A 27,845-nucleotide genomic window follows, 5' to 3' on the forward strand; every position below is an offset into this window, starting at 1 on the left:
AATACAGAAAGGTAAAAAGGTTGCTAGAGAAGGAAAAAGTGTCTTTCAAAAACAGAAAGCTCAAGGTGAAGAAAACAGGGAACACCAAAGAGATTTGCCCAAATCAGGTTTACATAGAAATTAGGTGGGCTCAAAAACAGCTTGAGGACCTCTGTTACAGAGGTCTTCAAATATTTCAGATCGGGGAGTTGACTGGAGACTCAGTGAGGCTGCCTGTTGGGCACATGCAGATTTCATGTGAGGAAAGGAGATTCAAACTGTTGGACAGAACCAAAGCCTGGAGGCTGGGTGTAGGGAGCAGGCAGAGCCGGGCCAGCCTCTCTGGGTAAGCGACCGCACAAGCAGGAGGCGAGTAGGGTTCCGCTCTCCAGAGCTGCTCCCTCCTCCCTCCTCCCTCCTCCCTCCTCCCTCCTCCCTCCTCCCTCCTCCCTCCTCCCTCCCGGGGCTCTCTCTCTTCCTGCTGCCTTTCCCCGGCCCCATCACTCTTCTCTACAGCCTCCTGGTCTTGCCCCCTTCTCGGCTTTCCTGTTTGCTCCATCCCTTCACACGAACCAAAGTGACTTCCCAGTCTTCCTTGGCCTCTGTGGTATGCTCGGATGCCTGATTCAAGCGTATCCCTTACTCTAAAAATACAGACAACCATCATGCACAATTATTTACACAGTAAAGGTGCCTGTTCCAGTTCTCAATTTTTAAAGCAGGTGATGTGAATCATTTTTATTTTCTCAAAGCAGAAGTCCTGAAATGTTTACATGTATCTCTCAATAGATTTTTATCTGTGGATAGGTGTTTCCCAATAAGGGAAAGTAATGGATGTAAGGCATTAGGCTTCTTCTTTGGCTGTCATGCTTAAGATCAAAGGAAAAATGGAGTTGGGGATTCTTCGCTGACTCATAAAATAACTAGGATGAGGTCTAATTTTAGATATATATTTAAAGGATAGCTTCTTCAAATTTTCATACCATTTTGGGTGTTGCTGGTATTTGGAAAGTCATTTGGCCCTTAGAGCTTGATTCTCGCAGGCTTTTGGACTGATTGTTCCTTTTCACCATCCCAAGTGTACAAATAAAACTAGAAATGGGATGTTGTCACTTCTCAGTCCTCCTTTCAAAGGCAGCTTAACTTCACTGCCTGGAGGTCAGATTGAAGGAATTGCTTGTTTTTCTGTTTATAAATAGGACCTGCAAAGGACACCGCACAACAGGATATTAGTAGTTGTGATTTATTATGTGCCAAACTCCTTACTGTATCATTTGGGTACATATATTGAGACTCTCCAGTGTGCTGGAGACAAAACCTCTCAAACCACCACCTTTGACACTTGTGTGCCTTCTGATTTGGGGACTCTCAGGAGAATACAGGTCCGTTTTCCCCACCTTACCATTGTTCTCATTGATGGGCAAGGATTCGGGATCCCCCTGGTTTGCCTTTTAGGTCTTAAACACACACCCAATGGCAAATTTTATTTGAGAACTAGAAACCCACTAAGATTTAGACTTTCATTTATCCGTTGTAAAGGTTTTCTCTTAGCTATTCTTGATGGGAAATTAGACAGTTCCCTAAGTAATTTGGATTATTTGGCAATTGTCTTAAACATTCTCCCAGAATACCTTTCACTAATCTTAGTACATTTCTGTGGCCATCTGTCACGATCAAATCTCTCTGCCACCCACCCTCTAGAGAAAGACACACTCAAAATAATCCAAGTGCATAGGGTTAAGATTTTTCTGAAAATATTTCTGAAACCTGTTCCCTTTAAACCCTCTTTTCCTCTCCCATTTCCCTCCCCACGACATAAACAACAACTCCAGTGTGTGTGATATCAACTGTTTCATTTGCATATGTTCCTGTAAAACATTAGTGGGGTTTTTACGCATGTATTGTTTAATGTTTCTAATTATTATAAATATAATATGTATTCATAGTTTTTAAAACAGTACGTAAGGAGATACATTAGAGAATCAAGGTTACCCTCCCTGGCAGCATACAAGTCTCCCAGCCCCACTCCCAAATATAACTATTGTGTTTATAAGTATTTTCCCAGGTATTGGTTACATAAAAATATATACTTTAAATAGACATATTTTAGTATATTCTTACACACAGTCCACATATTATACATACTGCTCCTGATTTGCATAAACCTTTTTCTTAAATTTTAAATACAATTATAGATTCATAGGTGGTTACAAAAAAAAAAAAGTGGACCAGGAGTCCCATGTACCCTTCACCCAGTTTCCCCAGTGGTAACTTCTTGCATAACTCTAGTCCAGTATCAAAGCCAGGAAATTGACATTGATACAATCCACAGATCCTATTTGGGTTTCATCAGTTTTACATGCACTCATTTGTGTGTGTCCATATAGTTCTTCATGCACGTATTTTTTAATTGCATAAGTGGCTTTGTGCTACATGTCACTATATTTCTGCCTTCACTGCTTATGGGATTTATCCACGCACCTGTGTGTACAGCTGGTTCCTTGTTTCTGCTCCTGAAGAGGATCCCATAGTTTACATCTTCCACCTGTTATGTACCTGTTCCCCAACAGTGGACACTGAACCAGCTTCTGTCTTCCTACCTCCACAAACAATACTTCAGTGAAGAGTCTCACCCACGTGCCCTTGTGGATTTGTGTCACTCAGATACACACACAGGAGTGGGGTTGCTGGGGCATTTGTGTACTTGGCTCTGCAGAATGTCTGCATAAGTCCATATGCCAGCAGGCATGGCATGAAAAGTTCCTGGATTCCTACACTGTGTAATTGTTTAAGATATAATCCCAGGGTTTAAGATCTAAAGCCTAAAACGTCATAGAAAACCTTCATGGGATCATAGAAAAAAAAACTTAAAAAAAATTTTTTTTACTCATGGTAAGAGATTTTGTATGATATGAAACTTATATTGAAACTACAGATAATTTTAAATCTCTGGTATAATGTGAGTTCAGCTCTTTTTTCCAATATCATTCTCTTTCCTTTTCCCATCTCCCCAAATAACATATCTGATTAATAAACACAGCATTTATTTACTTATTTATTTTTTGAGAGGAAGGCTCTTGGCTATAATGTCTAAAGTTCTGAGGACATGATTCATTTCAAGCCAGGATATAGTTCTAAGGGATGAAAAAAATAAGGGTGAGAGTGGAAATTTAGGAACAAAATCTGTTTCTGTTATATTAAATAAATCACTGTAGCGGCTTCCCTGGTGGCGCAGTGGTTAAGAATCCACCTGCCAATGCAGGGGACACGGGTTCGAGCCCTGGTCTGGGAAGATCCGACATGCCGCGGAGCAACTAAGCCCGTGGGCCACAACTACTGAGCCTGTGCACCTAGAGCCCGTGCTCCGCAACAAGAGAAGCCACTGCAATGAGAAGCCTGCGCACCGCAACGAAGAGTAGACCCCACTCGCCGCAACTAAAGAAAGCCTGCACGCGGCAACAAAGCCCAACACAGCCAAAAATTAATTAATTAATTAAAAAAAAAAAATCACTGTAATGAGACTTAGTCAGCACAAGCATCTTTCATCCTGTTTACACGTGCCGTGCCCCGGCCAGGATGTTGTTGGCCCACCTGTTGTCACTGCTACAGCCACTAACTGCTTACTGAGAAGGAAAGTTGAGGCAAATTGTCACTAAACAGGCTGGATTTCACAGGCTTCTGTGAAATAGACTGATTTGTATAATAATACATTGCTGTTCTGTGTCAGTGGCCTCAGTTCTTTGAAAGATACTTCCATGATTGTGTTTGTCTTACTGATTTTGAGAACACGCAGTTTTCAAAACATCTCATTTGCATTCACTGAGGTACTGCTTCGTGGGCAGGGTAATCCAATGGACTGTTTACACACCTATTAGGTGTCAGCAGCTCAGCTTGTTTGTCCCTCCGAGGCCTCTTGGTGAGCGGTAGTTCTTTGGTCCTAGTATGACTGAGAATCCTCTAAAGGGGGGGCAGAGTTCTAGCGATTGGTCTCCTGGAGCCAGTCCACGGAACAGCGGTTGTTAATTTAGCACATTTTTTTCCATGTCAGTATAGAATGACAGCACCTTTGTTAACTGGTTTCTATTGGGCAGTTTATTTAAACTTCTTCAGTAAAACCACAGCCTTGATTTGATTTGTTAACATATGATTTTTCAGCTGAAGGTAGACTCCTAGAAATTCAAGAAAACTAAATTTACTAATAGATGATGAGTTAACATATCAACAATCATTTGGCTGTAGTGAGAAACAAGAAAGCTATTAAGAATTGTGAATATAAAAAATATTCTTGATAATTGAACGACTAAATGTTAGTCCGGTATACATATTGGATTGGCCAAAAGGTTTGTTCGGTTTTTTCCGTAAGATGGCTCTCGTAGCACTTGGTTGTCTTTAGCTTCATTTGAAACAATTTTGTTAGACTGTATGTGACAGCTGTCATATCAGCATGCATTTAAAAAAAGACTTATCAAAATTGGTGATTTTTTTTGTGTAGCTGTTTTAATATTGAAGATGGAAAGAAAACATTTTCGGCCTGTTATGCTTTATTATTTCAAGAAAGGTAAAAACACAACTGAAACACAAGAAAAGATTTGTGCAGTGTATGGAGAAGGTGCTGTGACTGATTGAACATGGCAAAAGTGGTTTGCTAAGTTTCGTGCTGGAGATTTCTCGCTGGACAATGCTCTGTGGTCCGGTAGACCAGTTGAAGTTGATAGCAATCAAATCGAGACATTAATTGAGAACAATCACCGTTATACCACTATGGAGATAGCCGACATACTCAGAATATCCAAATCAAGCTTTGAAAATCATGTGCACCAGCTAGGTTATGTTAATCACTTTGATGTTTCGGTTCCATGTAAGTTAAGCAGGGAAAAAACCTTCTTGACCGTATTTCCGCATGCGATTCTCTACTTAAACGTAACAAAAACGTTCCATTTTTAAAACAAATTGTGACAGGTGATGAAAAGTGGATACTGTACAATAGTGTGGAACGGAAGAGATCGTGGGGCAAGCGAAAGGAACAACCACCAACCACACCAAAGGCTGGTCTTCATCCAGAGAAGGTGATGTTGTGTATGTGGTGAAATTGGAAGGGAGTTCTCTGTTATGAGCTCCTTCTGGAAAACCAAACAAACAATTAATTCCAACAAGTACTGCTTCCAATTAGACCAACTGAAAGCAGCACTTGATGAAAAGCATCCAGAATTAGTCAACAGAAAACGCATAATCTTCCATCAGGATAACGCAAGACCGCAAGTTTCTCTGATGACCAGGCAAAAACTGTTACAGCTTGGCCGGGAAGTTCTGATTCATTCGCTGTATTCACCAGACATTGCGCCTTCAGATTTCATTTCGGTCTTTACAAAATTCTCTTAATGAAAAAAATTTCAGTTCCCTGGAAGACTGTAAAAGGCATCTGGAACAGTTCTTTGCTCAAAAAGATAAAGTTTTGGGAAGATGGAATTATGCAGTTGCCTGAAAAATGGCAGAAGGTGGTGGAACAAAAGGGTGAATACGTTGTTCAATAAAGTTCTCGGAGAAAATGAAAAATGTGTCTTTTATTTTTACTTTAAAAACCAAAGGCACTTTTTGGCCATCCCAATACTTCATTAGCATATGATGTGGAACAGAGAGTAACTCATTTGCAAAGGTGAGCAGTTAATCTGGGAATGAGAAATGGCCCCTCCGTATGACTCCACCTATTGCAGTCACAGCTAATGAGCCTGTGGGCTACGAGTATGCCGCTGACCAGTGTCATCTCCTGCCTGTTCTCCCCAGACACCGTTGCACTTGGCAGTGATCACCAAGCAGGAGGCTGTGGTGGAGGACTTGCTGAGGGCCGGGGCCGACCTGAGCCTTTTGGACCGCTTGGGTAACTCTGTTTTGCACCTAGCTGCCAAAGAAGGACACGATACAATTCTCAGTATTTTACTCAAGCACAAGAAGGCAGCACAACTTATCAACCACCCCAACGGGGAAGGTAAGAGACAGTCACACATCGTGGTATAACCCTCTCTGTCTGCCTTCTACACAAAAAGTAGCTCTCTGGTAAATGTGTGTTATTTGATTGGCACCCCAAAGTGCTTTCCTTAATCACTTGGAATTCATCATCTCTTATGGAAATTTCCATTGCTGGCTGTAGCTAATTCCTTTAAAGATGATTTGGAATAGTCAGTCAGTAGGAGGGAAAAGCAAAGGCCTGAGCAAACACCAGTCTTGGTATGTAGAAAGCATCCTTTATTCGGAGAATGTTCGTATGCTCTCAGTGTCTCCTGAGAACGTGAAAGGAGTCTGTGGGTTTCCGTGCAGAACAACTGACTGACAGCACCTGTAAAGACTGTCTGGAGGAGAGATTCTGTCAGCACTAGACGTGCTGACCCCCGACGGCCTTCCCTCCCCGTGACCATGCCTGTGCTTGGGCTGCAGGTCTGAACGCCATTCACGTGGCCACGGTGAGCAACAGCTGGCCGTGTCTGCTGCTGCTCATGGCCGCGGGGGCTGACGTCAACGCTCAGGAGCGGAAGTCGGGGCGCACGGCGCTGCACCTGGCCGTGGAGCACGACAACATCTCCTTGGCTGGCTGCCTGCTCCTGGAGGTGAAGGATGCGCTTACCTGCCCTTGCATTCAGTTCCCAAAGGGGATTTGGGGAAATCTTTTCGAAGAATGATGTCGCGAACAGGTTATCTCCCTACATTCCGCTCCACCTTTGTAATATCTACTCAACGCTTCAGAATAGCCGCTCAGGCTTTCCCGGCACCCCTTGCCTGGTTATTTCTAACTGGGGATTTCTTCAAGGGCAGAGCCGGCCCAAAACAGCAACAGGGCTGGTAATACGACCCGGGAGTCATGCGGACAGGGGGAGGCGGGGACAAAAGGGCGGGAGAACCTTGGACTAACCCTTCTCTGTGTGTGGGGATTTTAGGGTGATGCCCATGTAGACAGCACCACCTATGATGGAACTACACCCCTGCACATAGCGGCTGGGAGAGGGTCCACGAGGCTGGCAGCTCTTCTCAAGGCCGCAGGTAAGGCAGCCCGGCAGTCGGTGATGGAAAATGTCATCAGGAATGCAAACCCAGCCTCAATAGAGCAGCCGGGCCACCTTCTTAAGCCACAGGCCCGCTGCGGAAAGGCACAAGGAAATAAAAGTTGTCTGGCAAATCACATCCACCTGCCGTAAAGGCACTGTTTGGACTAGTAATCCTGGGCTTCGTGCTGACAGGTTAGTTTTTCCTCTCCAGGTCACCTGTTTGTTTTGGATGTGGGTTGTCTTCATTGACTCCCGTAACAAGAGATCTTCATAACGTTGAATCGAATTCTTTGTAGAATTCGGAGCAATATCCACCTCAGGTCATGTCACAAGTCCTCAGAAGGAAAACTTTATTGGTATAAGAAATGATTTAAAGACTTCCTTTTGCAAGAAAGGTCCCTGAGAAGCCAAAGTAATGGGAAAAAACAAATGGGCCGTGTGTTGAGTACTGTTGTCATGTGCCAGGCACTAAAAATCGCTAGCTTCTGTTGGGCTAGGCACTTCGCATGCACTGTCTCATTTAGTCTTACTTAATCCACAATAACCCTTTGAGACAAATCCCATTATTAGTCCCATTTCATAGCCAAGGAAACAGACTAGAGAGATTTCTGCATCCCGGTCCCAGGGCCCCAGTAAGGGGCAGAGCTGTGAGTCACACCTTGTCACCCTGAACTTCCAGACTCTATTCTCTCTGCTGTGTTTCTGTCCCCTGTTTTGCTCAAGGATTTGAAGGTGTTATTCCAATTCAATCCTCTCATCCTGTGAAATATAGAAAAATTATTCCTGCTCATCCTTGAATCTCTACTGCCTTGTGTATTTAGAACCTGAAAAAATGTTTAATGGAATTGGTATCTCAAGCCTGTCCTGGCATATGTGATTTACTTCAGAGGTTATTAAAATTTTTTTAGAAAATAAATGCTTCACAAATTCAAGAAAAGAGTAGATTAAATACCTTCTAAAAAAACTGAGGCCAGGGGCTTCCCTGGTGGCGCAGTGGTTGAGAATCTGCCTGCCAATGCAGGGGACACGGGTTCACACCCTGGTCTGGGAAGATCCCACATGCCGCGGAGCAACTAGGCCCGTGAGCCACAACTACTGAGCCTGCGCGTCTGGAGCCTGTGCTCCGCAACAAGAGAGGCCGGGACAGTGAGAGGCCCGTGCACCGTGATGAAGAGTGGCCCCCGCTTGCCGCAACTAGAGAAAGCCCTAGCACAGAAACGAAGACCCAACATAGCAATCAAAAAAAAAACTGAGGCCAGAAAAATACAAGAACCTTTTCTTTGGCAGCACTACATTTTTCTGACATCACATCCCGAATAAGCCAGCAGCCTTTTCTTTCCTCCTTCGTCAAGTTGACGTTCCCGTGAACAAGAGACGATGATTGCAGTGTGTATGAATAGTGTGGGGAGTCACTGGTTATAATTAAGAAATGCCTTCAGACGAGAAGCTCTGACCCTTCCAAGAATGCTTTCTCTCTAATTCTCAGTATCCCATGAAAGGAGTAGCAAGTAGCAGTTTCTCCAGTATATAAATGAAGAAACTCGGAAGAAAAACCTAGTCCTGGGTTTCCCTGGTGGCACAGTGGTTGAGAACCCGCCTGCCAACGCAGGGGACACGGGTTTGAGCCCTGGTCCGGGAAGATCCCACATGCCGTGGAGCAACTAAGCCCGTGCGCCACAACTACTGAGCCTGCGCTCTAGAGCCCGTGAGCCACAACTACTGAAGCCTGTGCACCTAGAGCCCGTGCTCCGCAATAAGAGAAGCCACCGCAATGAGAAGCCCCCGCACTGCAATGAAGAGTAGCCCCCGCTCACCGCAACTAGAGAAAGCCCGCACGCAGCAACGAAGACCCAACGCAGCCAAAAATAAAATAAATAAAATTTAAAAACAAAAACAAAAAAACCTAGTCCTGAGCTCAGAGTCATGAAGAAGATCACTTAAGGAACAGACCTAGTTCAGCTTCTCCATCTTTGGTCCTGCAGATTGTTCATCCTAGTTTCTCTACTGTTTCCGTGGTCAGGTGACACTTACTGCCCCCGAGATCAGGCTGCAGCGGGGAGAGCGGAGTGAGAAGTGGCATGCAGATCCTCTCATTCGGCACTCCCTATCATTGAAGTTGTCAGAAGTCAGACGTCCTCCCAGCAAGATTAAAACAAGGTCCTCTTTCCAAAAGGAGAGCGTGCTAAACTTCCTACTGTTCATCAGGCAGCAAGCCAAACACTCCCTGAATAAAAATAGTCTCTCTAAGCCTTTGAGAAGTTAACTCTAGCCTTAATTTTTGAGTTCCTTCAGGTGTTTCTTGCTGCTGGCTAAGGAACAGACTAGATTTTCCAAGATTGGCCCTAACTTTTTCAACAACTCCACATTCCTACCAGAAGGTTTTCTTGGCATTTTGCGTTTAAGGATCAGTGCCGTACCCAGGAGTAAAATGGAACAGGTTGGCACTAGACAGCAAGCAGCTTTGCTCTTTTGAGCAGGCAGGTGAAGAAGCTGAGAAACGTGCGGCGCTGGGCATCAATTTGAACATTTAGGACCTTAATCCTGAGCGTGCACCCTAGTCCCTGTAAACTGCCGCCGTCAGTCCTCGGGTTAAAGATGCATCGTTCACTTGAAAACTCTCCTATAGCGTTAAATGTGCGAGTCAGCGTGTTCCAGGTCTTTTGTTTTTGAAAGTGTCCTTGGCCATATGGGGTATCTTCATACACCTTTACAGTCAAGATGCATTAGAATTTATTTAAATTTAAATTTTTAAATTTAAAAGCAGGGTTCTGGATATTTCAGTAGAAATGTGTTTTATATGTTTATAAATAAACATGTTTTATCTATTTATAGACTCTGACCCCTGCAGGCAGTTAGAAGTTGACAAGATGTGGGTTTACCTAACGCTGTGTAACTTGACTTCGCAGGAGCAGATCCCCTGGTGGAGAACTTTGAGCCTCTGTACGACCTGGATGACTCTTGGGACGAGGATGGAGAGGATGAAGGAGTCCCGCCAGGAACCACTCCTCTGGATATGGCCACCAGCTGGCAGGTGAGTGTGGCTCCGCCTGTGTGCTGGCTGCTCCCGGGGGAGCTCCAGGGCCGGGGACGTCAGAGCAGGTGGCCTTCCTCGGTCTTTACTCCCCAGAGCACATGCCTGTTATTTTTTAAGAAAGTCTGCTTGTCAAGAGCTGTATGTATCTTGAAAAGCCTATCTGTGAAAGATCTAGGTCAGCAGAGTTCTGAGTGTAAAAGTATATGCCTAATCAGATCAGAGTTAGATGAGAGAAACACAAAACTCACGTTACAGGTTACCCACTCTGAACTTACACCGCAGTCGTTCCCATCTCAGTTTCTGAAGCCAGGATAAATGTTACGGTTAGCGTGAACTTCGGTAAGTGATTTCTGAACATAAAAAGAAACGGGGATTCTTCTGAGGGTCTGCACGAATACAAACAGAGTAAACAGCCTAAAGCTTCCTCGGGACTCTGCTGACCTGCGATCCGAAGGCGAAAGCAGTTACTGGGTCTTTGGGGCCCAGGGAGGGGCGCCAGAGGGAGGAGGCGGGCAGCACACACACCCCCGGCCCAACTGAGTAACCCTCTTAGGGGCAGGTGCTGCGCCCAATCCGGAAGCTGCCCGTCGGCCTCCTCGCGGGCCGTGTGGGTTGAGCTGAGTGACCCTGGCCAAGAGACCACACGGCTCTCTTTACGTTGAACGCCTGGTTTTCCCAGAAGCCTCACCACAGAACACAAAGATAACCCACTTCAGTGACCCCGTGTGGTCCTCGCCCAGGTCAGCCAGCCACCGGGTGACTTGCAGAGAGCGCAGAAAGCCCCCGTAGCTATGGAGTTTTGTGGTTTTTTTCCCTTTTAGCCTAAGACTTTTCTGGCCCCTCAGTTAACATGCGGATGGCGCCAGGAGGCTGACCCCGAGCCCTGTGAGCATTTGTCCGCCTCACTTTGAGCAAGTTCGTAAAGCTCATCCTCGGAAGCCTTTTTACTAGGGGGGAGCGGCAGCCACGGAACCAGCTTCCCAGCCCGGCGTGAGCTCAGCCCCTCCCTAGCTCTCGGGAGGCATCGCGGCCCACGCGTGGCTGACTGGGCGGCCTGCACCGCCTCTGCCCCTCCGAAGGGCCGTGGCCGTGGCGCTCTGTGGGGCCGGGTTGGGTCTTCCTCCCCGCCTCAGGCAGCTGCTGAGGAGCACAGCCTCCCGGGCCCAGAGCCCCGCAGAGGGCACGCGTATTCCCGGGCGACGGAACTGACTCCTCTTCCCGGCCCTCCATCTTCGGGGTCCTAGCCCCTCCTGAGGAGGACATGCCGAGTTCTCTATTACAAAGAAGCAGATTTCCCTCATGGTCCCTGTAATGTGTAACATTTCCCCGTGTTTTTCTTCCCAACAGGTATTTGACATATTAAATGGGAAACCCTATGAGCCAGAGTTTACCTCTGATGATTTACTGGCACAAGGTGAGCTGTGGGAGAAGCAGGTTCTTTGACCCAGTGTCATCTCCACCCTGTCACTGAGAGGGGGGCTTCTTTCAGAATCAGGAGACCCTGGCGGGGTGCCACGGAGAAGGTCCAGCTGTAAATTACGACAGCGTGGGCTGCTGCTGACTTTCAAGGGAAGGAGCGTGGTTGCTTCCACGGGGCGGGAGGGTGGGCTCTGGGGCAGCAGTCAGTCCCTCCGGAGTGCCTCGGGTCGGTTAGGACGGTCGTGTTTCTTCTTTATTTTCTTCAGGAGACATGAAGCAGCTGACTGAAGATGCAAAGTTGCAGCTCTACAAGTTGCTAGAAATTCCTGATCCAGACAAAAACTGGGCTACTCTGGCACAGAAATTAGGTTTGGGGATACTAAATAATGCCTTCCGGCTGAGTCCCGCTCCTTCCAAAACTCTCATGGACAACTATGAGGTAACACGTCATCTTACATCTTTGACTACGTTTATTTGACTTTGCTCTGTTGACATCATTGGCCGGAGCATAATCCCTTTCCTTCTCCCTTAACTCTGAGGAAGAAAATCAGTCATTACCCGTGTCCTGGGAGGGTTGACCCAGGACAGCAGGAAACCCACCTTGGCTGTTTTCAGACACCTTGAGACTTGCTGCAGAAATGCTACTTAGAGTGTCAGGATGGTCACAGAACTTTGAGCTCCCTGAACAAAGACGAAAGACTGTAATCAACCTTCATGCCTTGCCCTCCCCAAGAACATGCCTTGATCCCATGTCAGCACATGGAACCAGTGACGTGACTCCTTGTGGAGCCATTACCTGGTGATGCTTTCATTTCTAAAGCAAAAAGGTAGAAAAACGTGGGGTGAAATCACTTTCTATGGCGAAGTTCATCAGCGGCTCGTTTCTCAGTTCTCAGAGCTTCAGGGGTACGGGGCAGACTTCACTCAGGGTAGAGTTTTACTGCCTCAGCACTCTCTCTCTCTCTGCTTACTATAAAGTGCTTCTCCGTGATTTCCTGAGTGGTCTTTGAGCTGAAACAGGAAACTTGATTCAAAGACGGCGTATTTTTCAGTTGCTCTCTGCCCTGAGAGCAAGCTCCCAGGCCGCCGGCTGTCATCTCAGGGGAAGGGGTGTGCTGTCGCGTCTACAGCCTGCCTGCTTGTCCCTGCACAGCTTTGAACACAGAAGCACCCTCTTTCTTCATTTCTGTCTCGCAGGTCTCTGGGGGGACCATAAAGGAGCTGGTGGAGGCCCTGAGGCAGATGGGCTATACCGAAGCCATTGAAGTGATCCAGGAGGCCTTCTGCACGTCGGGAAGCGCGGCCACCAGCCCGGTGGAGACCACCTCTCAGGCCCACTCGCTGCCCTTCTCGCCCGCCTCCACAGGGCAGCAAATAGGTAAACAAAAAGGCCTGAAAAGGCGGTCGAGACATTTCCCCGCCCCGCCAGGCTGGTGCCTTCAGCCTCTGGGGCTGTGGCCGGTCCTCCCCACCACCGTCTCCCAGACACGCTGTCCACTACATCCGTCTCCCTCGGGGACCATAGGTTGTACTGTCTTCCCCTCCGGACACTACCATTCAGGGGAGGGGCTGTCCCCACAACAGCCACATGGACACACGGGTCGCTCAGGTTCACGGTAAATACCAGAACAGCAGGCTGCGAGTGGTGAAGGTCAGCATTACTTCTCTCGCTTCTTAAATTCACAAAAGAGAGAGAAATGTGCAAATCCGGGTCTGTGGAAGCAGGACTCGCGCCCCAGGCTGTGGACTGACGCCGCGACGTTCCCCACCGCTGCCCAGGCTCCCCCCTGCAGTGGTCCTGTCTCTCCTTCTCCCTTCAGCCTCCTCCCCGCGTTCACAGCGCTGACCCGTCACCCCACCTAAAACACGTGCCCTGATGGCCTCTCAGCACCACAGTCCTCTGTTTCCCTTCAAATGTGTCCTCCCGCTCTAACAACCCTTCTTTCATGCTCTCTCCTCCTAAACTGCCAGCACCCCTTCCCGCCCCTTACTCATCCCGTGTCCTTGCCTCACTCCACCGAGAACATAGAAACAACTAGACTTCTCTCATCTTTGCACCCTCAAACCACCAGGCCACCTGGGCCCGCCTCTTGCCCGGCCAGGTCCTGCTCCTCTAACCCTCGCCTCTCTCTCATGCCTTAGCATTTTCTCCCTCCCGACTAGATCGCCTAGCGAGCGTGCTGTAGTTTCTCTCGTCTTTTCAACATAAAACAAATAAACGGAAACCAACAAACAAACATTCCCTTGATTCCCCCGTCCCCTTTAGCCGCAGCCCGATTTCTCTGTTCTCCTACCCAGCCACGCTTCCCAGAAGAATTTTGTAGAGTTATTCTTTCCACCTCTTCACTTCTCTCCTCGACCCCCTGCCCCTGTGGTCGGCCTCTACCCCACCCCTGCACCAGGCCTCCTCTCCTCACGAGGGCCAGCGTCTGCTCAGATCCGGTCACCAGCCTTCTCAGCTCCTCTGCCTCTCCCGGCGCGTATCACAGGGGACCACTCTTCAGACAGCCTGCCCTCTGGGCTCTTCCCTAGCACGCTCACCTCCACACTCACCTTTTAAAGTTGCAGCCTCCAGAGCCCCATCCTAGGCCCTCCTTACTTGTCCTCACCTGCCCCGGACTCTTGATACCCAAGAGCTTGGCGCTGGCCACAGCGGTCACAAGCGCTGCCATCCTCCAAGAGGTTACGACTGCGTGTGCACGCTCGCCGGTCCTGACCACCCCCATCCAGCCCACCTTCATCTCTTGCCTCGAGTCCTGCGGCAGCTCCTAGCCAGTCTCCCTGTTTCCAATCTATCCGCCCACCTTCAGTCCACTCTCTACACAACAGGCAGTGTGATTCTTTTTAGAAATGACGTTCCTCCCTCCCCTTCACTCAGCCATTCAACAGATCTCTACTGAGCGCATCCCGCGTGCCCACCCAGCAGTGTTGCGGGCGTTGAAGATGGGGCAGTGAGCGGCAAAGACCGTGTCCCTGCTTTATCTGCTCTCTCTTTCAAACATCGCTTTCACCTGCCCTTCCTCCTGGCCCCCTGCCCTGCCGCGTGTTCCTTCTGCCCCCCCCCCCCAGATCACTAGTCCAATCCAGGCTCAGGGTCTTTGAGCTTTCTCGTCCCCTTCCCTGCAAAGGTCCTTACCTGGCAGGCTCCTTCTTGCCGTTCAGTTTCAGCACTGGTGTCACCTTGCTGGGGTGGGAGGGCCCTTCCTAGGGGAGTGAGGACAGGTGTTGTGCACGCTTTAGAAAGGAATAGCGTATCCACCAGAAAACAACCCACGTCTCCTGTCATATGACCTGACGCTCCGTCTACACAAAGAAGTAGATAAATACTTATATTTTAAAAAGCCTTAAGCCCTCAATTTGTAGTTCTTTTTAAAATACCTCACAGTTCCTAGCACATAACAGAAACCCATAAAGATTGATGGGTTGAATAAATCAATCATCAATAACAATTGCCATGCCACTGCCATTAACATTGGAATTTAACATACAAGAAGATAGCTTTTTGATTCGTGTACGGTAGACTTCTGTTTCCTTGGTCACTCTCTCCCTATAGGAAATAATTCACATTGCTCAGATCCCTAAAGACACTTCTCAAAGGAGAATCTGACCTAATTGCCCAGTAGAGACTCATTTTCATCAAAATCATCTTACTTTTTTGGCTAACAGAATATTTTTGAGGCAGTGTATAGTGTCTAATAGCATACGAGGCCCAGAGAGAGATCTCATTTTTATTTCCTACTTCTGTCACCAATTTATTTTGCCTACGTTCAGCAATTTCCCCAGCTATAAAATAGGTGATACAGTGGGTGGGAAAATACATCCAATTTCTAAGGAAAAAAAAAAAGGTACACTTTGAGTCTAGAGAATTCAGAAAGGATTCTGATAAACATGAGGCTAGATTATAAGAAAGAGAGGTGAAAACACTTGGCTGACTTTGACGTTTTCACAGTTTTTATAAAGCCCAGTGTTTTCTGTCCCCACCCCCCCACACCGTGAACAGCAGCAACACCTGGGGCGGCGTAGGTGGGCCCATGGTGACTGGTGGAGGGGAACAGGCAGAATTCTGCAGCCCACGAGCCTTCCAGATGCACGCGGGAGCCCAGCGGGGATGGCAGGTGCGCAGGAGCGAGGGCCGGGCCATGTTCCCGGTGCACCCCCGTGAGTCCGTGCTTTCTCCCCCTAGACGAGTTCCGGGACGACAGCATCTGTGACAGCGGCGTAGAGACATCCTTCCGCAAGCTCAGCTTCACAGAGTCTCTGACCAGCGGCAGCTCGTTGCTAACTATTAACAAAGTGCCCCACGACTACGGGCAGGAAGGACCTCTAGAAGGCAAAATTTAGACTGCCGGCTGCTTCCAACGCCGAAGTAAACCAAAGCTCTGAAATTCCATCGCATTGTCCAGAGGAAGGAAGTGCATCCGAAGGTGCTCCGAGGAATACCGGCCTGCTTGGCTCGCTCTGGGGTGTAATTCAAGGCCTTTTAAACGTGGATTTCTTCTTTAGTTCTGAAATGAATTTTAGTTCAGCTGACTCACCGATAGTATCTATGGTCACAGCCCGCGGCTGGGCTGACGCCTCTTTGGGAGTGCGGTAGCTTGTGGAGCTTTACCAGCTGCTTTCTCTTATCATTGCTGCTGTCCCTCTGCTGCTTTCCCACTGTCATTAAAAGTTGTCACGGTCCCTACTGGGTGTTCCTTCTGGCCGTCCAAAGCACACTTGTGCATTCAGATTAAGGATTATGAAAAGGGATATTTTAAAGTGAGAGTTATTGGTGTGTGATTAAAAAAAAAAAAAAAAAAAGGCTCATTAGGACTTCCCTGGCTGTCCTGTGGTTAGGACTCGGTGCTTCCACTGCAGGGGGCCCGGGTTCCATCCCCAGATCCCTGGGGAACTGAGATCCCGCAAGCCGAGTGGCTGAAAAAAAAAAAAAAAGAAAAAAAAGCTCACTGCTTTTCCTAATGTGGTTCTCTCTGTGATTTGAAAAAAGAATATGTACATGTCAATATTTAAACATGGTTACAATCAGTGCTGAAAATGGTATTTCCCCCCTTTGCTGCATTTTGCTATTGTAAATATGTTTTTTTAGATCAAATACTTTAAAGGAAAAAATGTTGGATTTATAAATGCTATTTTTTATTTTACTTTTATAATAAAAGGAAAAGTAAATTGATGAGCTCATCTTGTTTGATCTCTACAAATATTTTTCTAAGATTATTCCTTATAATCACGGGATCATTCCATAGCCTGGTTCTCACATTCACAGTTCCCTCTAGAATCAATTTTTTGATCCAGAAATGAGCAAAAAAAAATTATCAAAAAAAAAATATTTCAACCTGAGATGAAAGCTTTGGGTTTGTCAAATCCTTGCCAGGCTCATTTCATTTAGGCTGTGTCACTTCATCTTCCTCCTTCATCTCATGCAAAACTGTTTCCTCTTCAACCCTCAATGTGTTCCCAATGCCTCTGTGATGCATAAAGTATTGAAAAGCCTTCCAGCACGAAGCCCTGCTGAACTCTTCACTCAAGAGGTTGAAAATAAGGGAGAGGAGAAATGAAAAGTGTTTGAATGAGGTGCTGTGGTGGACACTGTGAGGTGCAACCCAGATCCTTCTTCCACAAAGGACTTGTCAGCCCGCTGCTGGGGGCACACTAAACCAATCCTTCGTTGTCATTTCAACAGGCTTCACCGGGTATAGATGCCATCTCAAGAAACCACTTTCTTGCCTCATCCATAAGAAGTAACTCTTCATCCCTTTAAGATTTATTATGCGATTGCAGCAATTCAGTCACATCTTCAGGCTCCACCTCTAATTCTACTTCTCTTATTATTTCCACCACATTTGCAGTTCCTTCCTCCACTGAAATCTTGGCCCCCTCAAAGTCATCCATGAGAGCTGGAATCAACTTCTTCCAAACTCCTGTAGGAATGTGGATATTTTGACCTCTTCCCATGAATCATGACTATTCTTCAAGGCATCTAGAATGGTGAATCCTTTCCAAAAGGTTTTCAATTGAATTTGCCCAGATCCAGCAGAGGAATTTCTACCTATAGCCTTACAAAGTGTATTTCTTAAACAATAAGACTTGAAAGTCGAAATTACTCCTTGATCCATGGCTGCAGAATGGGTGTTGTGTTAGGAGGCAAGAAAACGTCATTAATCTTGTTGTACATCTCCATCAGAGCTCTCGGGTAACCAGGTGCGTCGTCAATGAGCAGTCATATTTTGAAAGAAATCTCTTTTTCTGAGCAGTAGGTCTCAACAGTGGGCTTAAAATATTCAGCAAACCATGTTGTAAACAGATGTGCTACCATCTAGGCTTTGTTGTGCCATTTGTAGAGCACAGGCAGAGTAGATTCAGCATAATTCTTAAGGGCTCTAGGGTTTTTAGAATCGTTAAGTAAGCACTGGTTTCAACTTAAAGCCACCAGGTACGTTAGCCCCTAACAACAGAATCAGCCTGTCCTTTGAAGCCAGGCATTGACTTCTGCTCTCTAGCTATGAAAGCCCTAGACGGCATCTTCTTCCAATAGAAGGCTGTTTCATCTACACTGAAAATTTGTTGTTTACTGTAGCCACCTCGTTCAGTTATCTTAGATCTTCTGGATAACTTGCTGTGGCTTCTACATCAGCACTTGCTGCTTCACCTTGCACTTGGATGTTATGGAGATGCCTTCCTTCCTTCAGCCTCTTGACCCAACCTCTGCCAGCTTCAAACATTTCTGCAGCTTCCTCACCTTGCTCAATCTTTACAGAATTGAAAAGACTTCGGGCCTTGCTCTGGAATAGGCTTTGGCTTAAGGGAATGCTGTATCTGGTTTGATCTTCTATCAGCGGTAAGGCTCTTTTGCTTTCTTTGGTGTGTTCACTGGAGGAGCACTTTTCATTCCCTTCAAGAATGGAAGGGAATTGGCTTGGCTGGCTGGTGCGAGAGGCCTAGTTTTCAGCCTTTCTTGGCTTTCGACGTACCTTCCTGAGTTTGATCATTTCTAGCTTTTGATTTAAAGGGAGAGACGCGCAACTTTTTCCTTTCACTTGAACACTTAGAGGACCTTGTAGGGTTATTAACTGGCCTGATTTCAACATTGTTGTGTCTCAGGGAATAGAGAGGCCCGAGGAGAAGGAGAGAGACGGGGAACGGCCGTTCGGTGGAGGGCTCAGAACGCACACATCATTTACCAGTTAGGTTCACCGTCTTGTACGGGCATGGTTTGTGACACCGCAGAACAATTGCAATAGTAACATCAAAGATCACAGATCACCATAACAAATACAATAATAATGAAAAATTCAAAATATTTCAAGAATTACCAAATTGTGACACAGAGACACGAAGTGAGCAAATACTGTTGTAAAAATGGCACTGGTTAACACAGGGTTACGACAAACCTTCAATTGGTAAAAAAACCCAAAACCAACCCAAAAAACCCTGCAATATCTGCAAAGCACAATAAAGAAAGGCGCAATCAAATGAGGTATGCCTGTATTCCAGTTTTTGAAAGTTGTATTTTTAAAGTAAAAAACAGTAGCTCTGAGTCTCCATAATTCTCCAACAGCAAACCCGTGCCTCCGTTCCTCCCCCAGTTCATTCCTCTGTGAGAAACAGTTATTTTCCAGGCGGCCACGACGAGGCCTCCAGTCTTACGGTATCGTGCTGACACTCCTCCTCCTCAGGGGAGGGGCCTACGTTCCTTCCCTGTACGTCTAGCCGGGTGTGTGACAAGGGGAGAAGGGATGCTAAGGGATCTCCAAGGTTAGGTAAGAAAATGCAATACAACTTCAGTCCCCCTGGGCCGGGTCTCTCCCTCCTGGAACCCAGTCACCAGGCATGCTCTGAGGGAGCCAGTGGCCGCGTGGAGAAGCCACATGTAGGTGTTCAACCAACAGCCTTCACCAAGGTCACAGCCAACGCCGGCGTCAACCAGCAGACGTGTGAGGGAGTGAAGCTTTGAGAGGATTCCAGCCAGGGTCACACCTGTCTAGCCTTCACGCTGCCTTAGCTGACACGCGGAGGCCTGCCCCAATGGCACATTCAGGAGTAAATGAAACAACGGCTGATGTTTTCAGCCTTAGGTGTGGGGTGGCTTGTTACCGTCTCCAGGTCTCTAGCCCAACAATTCCCACACCAGGAGGTCACTTTAAAGAGAAGCTGACGGCAGCAGGAACAATGAAGCAACTCATGCCCAGACTAAAAATAACATTCCCCTACTTTAATAAGAAGCCCTGCTTCTGTTCCAGAAACTTCCTCTCTCTCCTCCCAGATCGCAGCGCTGGCCTGAGCCTCTGCATGGTGCTCAGACAAAAAGGCTACCAACGCTGTCTGTGCCTCTGAGGAAGGAGTGTTTTTCATTTTGGACCAGCAGATGGGGAAAAATACCAGAAGGAATGCAGGAGACAGGTGGAAAGCTACAATGGGCCTGAAATAAACCTTCCCAGAAAGCTGTCTCTCAGCAGGAAGCCATTTAAAAATAGCTTCCTGGACTTCCCAGGTGGTGCAGTGGTTAAGAATCCACCCGCCAATGCAGGGGACATGGGTTCGAGCCCTGGCCCGGGAAGATCCCACATGCTGCAGAGCAACTAAGCACGTGCGCCACAACTACTGAGCCTGCGTTCTAGAGCCCATGAGCCACAACTACTGAGCCCGCGTGTCACAACTACTAAAGCCCGCGTGCCACAACTACTGAGCCCGCGTGCCACAACTACTGAAGCCTGCGCACCTAGAGCCCGTGCTCCGCAGCAAGAGAAGCCACCGCAATGAGAAGCCCATGCACCGCAACGAAGAGTAGCCCCTGCTCGCCGCAACTAGAGAAAGCCCACGTGGAGCAACGAAGACCCAACGCAGCCAAAAATAAAAATAAATAAATAAATAAAATAAAAATAGCTTCCTTAGAACCTTCGTCATCTTTTGCGCTTTCTATACCCTGCAAGCACAACCTAGACTTTCTCAGGATTGGCGGTCTTTCTTTTTTGGCTGTAGCAAGCCAGTCTGCTGCTCATTTACCCACCGGCGTCCCCTGCAGTAGTTGGATGTGGCGAGGAGATTGCTGGCACCGTCTCGGAGGGCAGCCCCACAAACCCACAAACCGGACCCTCTGCATCTTAGCAGGAGAAAAGAGGGGAAGGAGCCGAGCAGATTTGAGCATCTGTTATTTGCCAGCCCCTTTGCTTTAATGAATTCTAGTGATGATTCTCATGACATCCCTATGGGGTACATATTTAACCCCAGTTTTACAATGAGGAAACAGATAATCTGAATATTAACTCACCCCACATTCAAATCCAGGTGTGTCTGATTCCACAGGTTGTTCTTTAGCCATACCTGAAGTCCTGTATTGAAGAGAGAAAGAAAAAAATCCATACAAATCTGTATAAGGATGATGGAGTCATAATGTACCCCAGGCAAAATGCAAAGTGAACCCAGAGTATCACTAAAAAGATACGTGGCTTAAATGTTCACATGACTTGATTTTCCCTGTAATAACAGGCTAAGATGCTTAACTATGAATTATTCATAGACTGGAGGTCTCTAGTTGCATCCCTTTCTCCTCCTTATTTTGTGTTTTTGGGGGAATTTTCTTTCTGATTGTGCTTCCGCAGGTAATGGACTTAGGGAGGCACAGAAGTCAAGAGAAGATGAAACTAAAATTCTTTTATTTTCTTAAGGATCACAGAACTTAGGGCTAGACAATACCTTAAAGATCATCTAAACAAATCATCCAAATTGCCATCTTTTTCTAAACACCTACGACGTGAAAACATCTCCTCCCTATAATCCTCAGTATAGCTGCTGCTTTGTTTCACCACCAATCCCAGAGACCACAAGTTCCTGTCCATGGGTTTTCTAGGTTCATCGGTTGGGTTTGGGGTTGAGGGAGGTGCTGAGGAGGGGCGTGAAATTAAATGGATAGCATTCTCCGTTATTATAGATTCCACTGTGTCTACAATAGCCTGCTTCCATTACCCTGGACAAGGGACTAGGTCCACAAATTGTTAAAGTTTCTTAGAATAAGAGGGAGGAAGGGGCTGAGACAGCATTTTCTCACCTCCAACAGTTAGCTTTTCCATGTTGATATCTCTCTCCAAAATGATTATTTCATTAAGATATCACAAAAACCCTCAAGGAACGAAGATATGTATTCAGTCTAGATTTCTTGAGCATCTGTCACCTGCCAGGCACTACAGTGAGTGGTCACTCACTATCCCATATTACTTGTTCAAAAATTCTGTGAAGTAAGAACTCTGTTGCAATTTTACAGATGAGGAGACTGAGGCACACATAAAGCATTTAACCACAGGATCTCCTGACTCCACTAACGTGTTTTAATAAACCACACTTGCAGAAGGGGACAGGGGTGAGTAGGGCGTCTCTCTTCCACATAGTCATGAAGGGATCCAGGCTGACAGTGACTCTCCCTCCAACCCTTGGCTCCTAAGGTCTTGCTGGGGGTAATGGTCCAGTCAGCTGGAAGGGAGAGCACGGAGAAGTACGTGTGGGAGTTTAGAATGGGCCCCTTCCTCCCTCACACTGCACGGGAAAAAAACCTTAGTCCCATGGCCACACCAAGAGCTGGGAGGCTACCTACGTGGGTGATCTACTTTTGTTCCCAATATTAGGAGGGGGGTTGCCTTTGGCGAACAGGTCCCAGTTTCTGGCACAAATCAAAATTCCTTACCTAAAGGATGGAGATTGAACCTGAAGTTCCTTCAAGTTCCAACTTGTGTGCAAACATCCACTCACTCTGAGTCACCTGCAATCATGGTAAATGGCCATCACCAAGGGCAAAATCATTTCCCTGGATTAAGAAGGAAAGATGCATTGTAAGGACAATGTCACAGGTTCTCTTAAGGAAATCCTCAGAGATGACCAAGGGTATTAGATCAGGTAGGATGAGGGGAGTGACAGTTACCGCAGCAAAGTCTTGTTATCCCTGCTCTGACTCAGGAGGACTCCCGCTCTCCAGCCTCCATGGTCTGTAGGCCCTTAAATGCCGTGCAAGAGCCCTTGGGCATGTTGATGCCAAAGTTGAAGGTCTTCAAGTGGCCGTGGTGCTTGGGATCCCACCCAAAGGAGAGGGACAAGCAAGTTCATCTTTCTTGCAGTCTGCAGAGAACTGGCGGCAGACTAGCAGATGAAACTGAATTCTAGCAATCCCATCTCCCAGGCTTCCTTCTTGGGACTCAGGAAGCAGAGCTGGTGCTGAAGATGGTGAGAGGAAACCTCGAATACGATGGCATCAGCTCAGGGAGGGTGACGAGTTGATGCCGGATACCAGATAACCGTGTTGCTAGGTCTATTCTCTGGCCAGAGAGAGATTTTTTCTTTCCAAACCTGTTTTACAGTTTTCCCTCCCTTTCCTAAGGCAAGAATGCACAACTGAAGTTATTTTTGCTTCAAAGCTTTTAAAAGAGAAACTTCATGCCATGAATTTTTTTCTTTTGCAGGACAACCAGTTTGTCACTTTGTTCAAATGTAAATGTTCTCTTTTGCTTTTGAAATAAACTTCCTTTTGTAATTTAAAAAAATAAATAAATAAAAGCAAAACTTGTAAACGTGAATGCTGTCATTTACAAGATATTTTCAAATATTCATTCCCATAACAATCTGAGAAGTAAAAAGCAGGCAGGGGGAGTAATTCCTGCCATTTTCCACAGAAAGAAAACAATGCTGATGTGCCTGGAGGTCCCCAGTCCAGTGTAAGGGGCTGGACTCAGCCATCAGTGCTCACACTGTGCTCCACAGCCAATCACGGAGGGCACAGCTGCTCTGAAAGGGAAGGTGGCAGAGACGTGCCCAAGAGGGGGTAGGCGAAGCCCCCCAAGTGCTGGCACTGAAGGCTGGGAAACCAGCGGGAAACCGGCATCCCATCAACAAAGGACTCGGTAGCTTCAGTACGTGAGGCACTCACACTAGTCTCCGCAAATGAACCCCAGAGGGGCCACAGGAGTCATGCTGGTTTTCTCTCCCTACCCATCCTCCTTCAGCCTCACTCTCCTTCTTTGGCTTTGGAGCCCTCAGAAGCTTCATCTCAACACCCTGCCTGGTTCTGCCCATTCCCTTGTGTCCCTTCCATCCCACCAAAATTCAAGCCAGGGCCTCCAAAATGCCCCCCAAGGGGCACCATGTTAATGCAGAATCCTGTCTCATAGCTGAAGCACAGCCTGGCCCAGAGAGGCCGAAGGATCCGCAATCACATCCCCGTGAAGACCCGCCGCAGCTCCACAGGCAGGTACCGCCACCGGAGCAGTGCTGCCCCAAAGAAACGTTCCCGTCTCCTTCCTAAGTACCACCCCCCGCACCCCTTCCATCACTGCCTGGGCCCCAGCACCAGGGGTGACTTCACCTCTCCCACAGACGGGGACATACATGCTCAGGAAGTATTTATGTGCTCATGGACGACTGGGCAAGTCAGCCTGATGCCAAAGCAGCCCTTAGCCGGCTTCTCCTTCCCAGTGTTGATCTGGGAAGGTCAGAGTCACCATCTGGCCCTGACTGCTTTCCTAGCTCACCAAAAGCACGTCTTGAATGATGATCAACATATGCACACAGCAAATGTGCCAGGGACCGTTTTAGTTCTGAAAGGCAAAGAGACTCCAGGTTTAAAGCTTCAAGAAAGAATGTGTGGCCAGCAAGTCACCCACATGACCACGGGGCCACCCCCTTAGACAGAAGAGGCCATGCCGGAGCAGGAAAGACCCTCCATCGCTCCCTCCATCACCAGAAGTCTGGGCCTTTCTGCAAACCAGGCCGTAACTCACGGTTTCAGTCCTTCTCACTCTCCGTTACCGTGACTTTTAAGAGATCATCTGACTTCTCCCCCATCAAGCAGCTATTCCGGAGGCTTTGTGCCAAGTTTGCATAGCTCCATAGCAGTTAAATTAGGATTAAAAATCATTCAGATGCCTTTTTGCCCAGGTAGCAACAATGAAGGGAAACGAAATAAACTGAAAGGCAGAGAGCAGGAAGTCTCTCTGCAGGTCTGACCCTTGACATCAGCCCTCATGGGTGCCCTGCCTCTGAGCCCTGGAGCTTAAACAAAGCTGCTGCCTTCCTTCCTCCCTCTCTCCCTCCTCCCCGCTTTCTCCCTCTATCCATCCCTCTTTCTTTCTCTCCTTCTCTCTCCCCGTCTCTTTCTTTCAAGAAAGACTCCAGAATTCCAGGACACTGGCATCCAGCTCTCTGAAGCCTGGACAGGAGACAGGGGACGGGGGACAGGGGACGGGGTCAGGGTGGGAGGAGTCCCCACAAGCTCTTCCTTAGACTCCCCTCCCCGCTTTACTCTGGGGGAGCTTCTGGGAAACCAGTGCCCTGGCCCAGGGTCCCCTCCAGCCACCACCAGCCTCATTTCCTGTGCACAAGAGGCCTCTGCTGGAAGAAGCAGAACTTTGCACCATCACCGAACAGCTGGCATGCCTCTTGCTACTCAAATTTTTGCGTCAGTAAAATTGGAAGGAGGCTTACCAAAAGAAAGAAATTTAGAAATTCTTCGGCTTACTGACTGAAAATTTCTCCTCCAACTCAGGTCACAGAAGCCTGACGATTATTTTCCCTTGGAAGAGAAAACTTAAATCATTCTGTTTCTTTTGGCAAGGAAAACGTAAGACCCCGAGGCCTGATCAGCCCAGCCACAGCCAACTGTATTCTTTGAGGAATAATCATCATAAGCCAGCATTTACAACTCACTTACCCATCCTAGGCATTGCACATCCTTTATTTTACGTAATCCTCACAATTCTATGAGATGGTAATTCCTATTAACCTCATCTTAAAGATAAGGAAACTGAGGCTTAGAAGTTAAGTGATTTGTCCAAGTTCAGTACGTGTTAGAGCCAAACTTGCATACTGGAGGTTTAATATCAGAGCAAGAGCCCATACTGCCCTCTCCAAGGCCCGGCTATGTCTCACCTCCAAGCCCTGCCTTTATCCACAGGAATACTTTTGATTACAAAATCAGAACACCTGACTATGAGTGGATTAAACAAATAGAGGCTTTCTTTTTAAAATATCATTGCAAGAAGATCGGAGATAGATCTAGATTTTACATGGAATCTTGCCTTTTAAAAATGTTAATAAGTAATCCAACTTTTAAAAACACTGCTTGGGCCTACAAAATCATCTGCTGGCCAAATATGACTTGTGTAAGACCTGAACCACACTTTCTGCAATCGTACTTTCAAAATGACCAGGCAGGGGACTTCCCTGGTGGCGCAGTGGTTAAGAATCTGCCTGCCAATGCAGGGGACGCACGTTCAATCCCTGGTCCGCAAAGATCCCACATGCCGTGGAGCAACTAAGCCCGTGCGCCACAACTACTGAGCCTGCGCTCTAGAGTCTGCAAGCCACAAATACTGAGCCCGCGTGCCACAACTACTGAAGCCCACATGCCTAGAGCCCATGCTCCACAACAAGAGAAGCCACCACAACGAGAAGCACGTGCTCAGTATCGAAGAGTAGCCCCTGCTCTCCACAACTAGAGAAAGCCCGCATGCAGCAATGAAGACCCAATGCAGCCAAAAATAAAATAAATTAAATAAATTTTTTAAAAAATGACCAGGCAGAGTGATGAGCTGACAGCTCTGAGACGGAATCAAGGTCCTTACCTCTCCCCTTCCAGGTGCCACTGCTGCCCCCTCACTCCTATGGGCTCCCCTGGATAATGCTGTTTCCAACCCTCATCCAATGCCCTGAGCAAGTGCCAGTTCTGCCCACCTCCCTAGGCTTTCTTTGATGACTTAACACAGGTAATGATAATGATAATAACATTTATTGAATACGTATTGTATGCTATCGATATCTATGCATCAACCCATTTAGTCCCCACAGTTAACATATGAGGTATGATTATTATTATCCCACATGTACAGAAAGACCCAGTAACTTATATGCAATGTCAAACAGCCTACTAGTGGTAGATCTGGAACTCAAACATATGTATGTGTGATTTCAAAGCCCATACCTTTAACTGTTGTAGGATGCTTTTGGTTATAAACTCAGAATACCTGACTACAACTGGATTAAACAAATAGGCCTTATTTTTTTATAAGACCAGAGTGAGATGATTACAAGGCTAGTTCAGTAGTTCAACATCTCTGACATCCCCCTATGTCAACAATGTTTCAAGGTCACAAAAAGGCTGCAGCAGCTCCAAGTATCAGGCCTCACACAACAGCCTCTTAACTTCGGCAACAGCATAGGGTTTCTCCTCAAGTCTCTCTCTTATCAGGCAGGAAAACCTTCCCTCAAAACCCCACATTAAGTATCACCTCATGTTTCATTTGCCAGAATTGAGTCACATGCCTAACCCTAGACCAATCACTGGCAAAGGAGAATAGGATTAGTATAACCAACTATGATTCAGTCCCTGGGGCTGGACGCATAGCCACTTCTATTAGCAGAGAACAGAAGGAAATAGCTGTAGGATGGCCTGCCAATAATCTCTGTTCCAACTACAGGGAACATGTGAATTGTCTCCCAGGATCCAGTAAATTTTACAAAAGCTGTGATAAGTAACATTACCGAATAAGAACAAAGGGTTGTTCCCACATACATTATGAGACAGGAATGAGTACCAGTTCTCAACCAGAAATTTCCATGGTCCCAACATCCCATTTCCCCAGATTTCCAGGCCATTTTGGTGTTGCTGTCATGCTTTGTACTCACACACTGCATACATAGCACAACGCGGCACAAGCTGGTGCTCAATAAATCCCGTGCAAAGGCTGAGACCTGACCTAAGGAGTTCAGCTGCATCATTGTTGCATACTTTCTTTTCATGGCAGGATTCAGTAACCTCTGTCTAAAGAAAATGAGAGACAGTTATAAAACATGACACAGTGATGTGATGCCCTTATTTCTGCAAAGCCTGTTCACTGTTTGGCACCTATTCGAGGGCAGGTTAGTCCCCTTCAGCTTATTGATCACAAGCTCAGAGCCCAGCCTAGCTGACCAGACAGTCTTGTGCTTTTCCTTCCTCGTGTATTAATTACAGCGACAGCCTTCTAAGACTCCTTTCTCAACTGACATTTTTTTCATTTATTTTTTTTTTATCATAAACTTTCAAAAACACTTTCCTAAAGTGTTGAACAAGATGGCCTTATCCTACGTTGCTCCCCCAGAGAATATTCTTGTCTCAAATCTGTGTCACTTTAGGAATGCTTGGGAAATATATCTATCTCTCCTGTACTCCAGTTCAGTTTCATTCCAATAGCGAACAAAATCTTCCTGTTTATTTTCCAAAGTCAAGTAAGAGGAAAAATGAGAAGAGTTTTAGTGAATGTGATTGAGAGTATTACCATTTTTGCTGTTTTCTTGATTCTAAACTGGGAAGATGCAATCCTGTGAGCTGACCTCTTTCCATCTCACTCTCTGGAATGTGCTTTGCA

At 46.9% G+C, this 27,845-nt stretch overlaps 1 protein-coding gene and 1 long non-coding RNA gene across 15 annotated transcripts in view; one reads left to right on the forward strand and one right to left on the reverse strand.

Annotated features, from left to right (window-relative positions):
- NFKB1 (nuclear factor kappa B subunit 1) overlaps nucleotides 1-16,636 on the forward strand; it is a 125,005-nt gene extending 108,369 nt beyond the window's left edge. For 2 of the 5 annotated variants that reach the window (XM_082390974.1, XM_082390975.1), the window contains exons 17-24: nucleotides 5,761-5,962; nucleotides 6,409-6,578; nucleotides 6,906-7,008; nucleotides 9,920-10,044; nucleotides 11,395-11,461; nucleotides 11,733-11,905; nucleotides 12,664-12,844; nucleotides 15,650-16,636. In XM_082390974.1, coding sequence (XP_082247100.1) covers nucleotides 5,761-5,962; nucleotides 6,409-6,578; nucleotides 6,906-7,008; nucleotides 9,920-10,044; nucleotides 11,395-11,461; nucleotides 11,733-11,905; nucleotides 12,664-12,844; nucleotides 15,650-15,807 — 1,179 coding nt within the window. In that variant the 3' untranslated portion in view covers nucleotides 15,808-16,636. Of the gene's footprint in view, nucleotides 1-5,760; nucleotides 5,963-6,408; nucleotides 6,579-6,905; nucleotides 7,009-9,919; nucleotides 10,045-11,394; nucleotides 11,462-11,732; nucleotides 11,906-12,005; nucleotides 12,326-12,663; nucleotides 12,845-15,649 lie in introns of those variants that run through there. The other 3 variants (XM_082390976.1, XM_082390977.1, XM_082390978.1) reach the window with 3 other exon arrangements.
- LOC309628245 lies at nucleotides 433-27,845 on the reverse strand. Of its 10 annotated transcripts, XR_014244282.1 has the most exons (4): nucleotides 20,732-20,789; nucleotides 14,603-14,670; nucleotides 10,323-10,397; nucleotides 10,055-10,149 (listed from the first exon to the last, which is right to left on the reverse strand). It is a non-coding gene; the product is annotated as an uncharacterized lncRNA (long non-coding RNA). The 10 variants fall into 10 exon arrangements; XR_014244279.1 differs by lacking the exons at nucleotides 10,055-10,149; nucleotides 10,323-10,397 and adding an exon at nucleotides 433-4,148 and having other exon boundaries at nucleotides 20,732-20,795; XR_014244280.1 differs by lacking the exons at nucleotides 10,055-10,149; nucleotides 10,323-10,397 and adding an exon at nucleotides 7,015-7,412 and having other exon boundaries at nucleotides 20,732-20,795.

This window comes from Balaenoptera borealis (assembly GCF_965194805.1).
Source record: "Balaenoptera borealis genome assembly, chromosome: 4".
Classification (NCBI taxonomy): domain Eukaryota; kingdom Metazoa; phylum Chordata; class Mammalia; order Artiodactyla; family Balaenopteridae; genus Balaenoptera; species Balaenoptera borealis.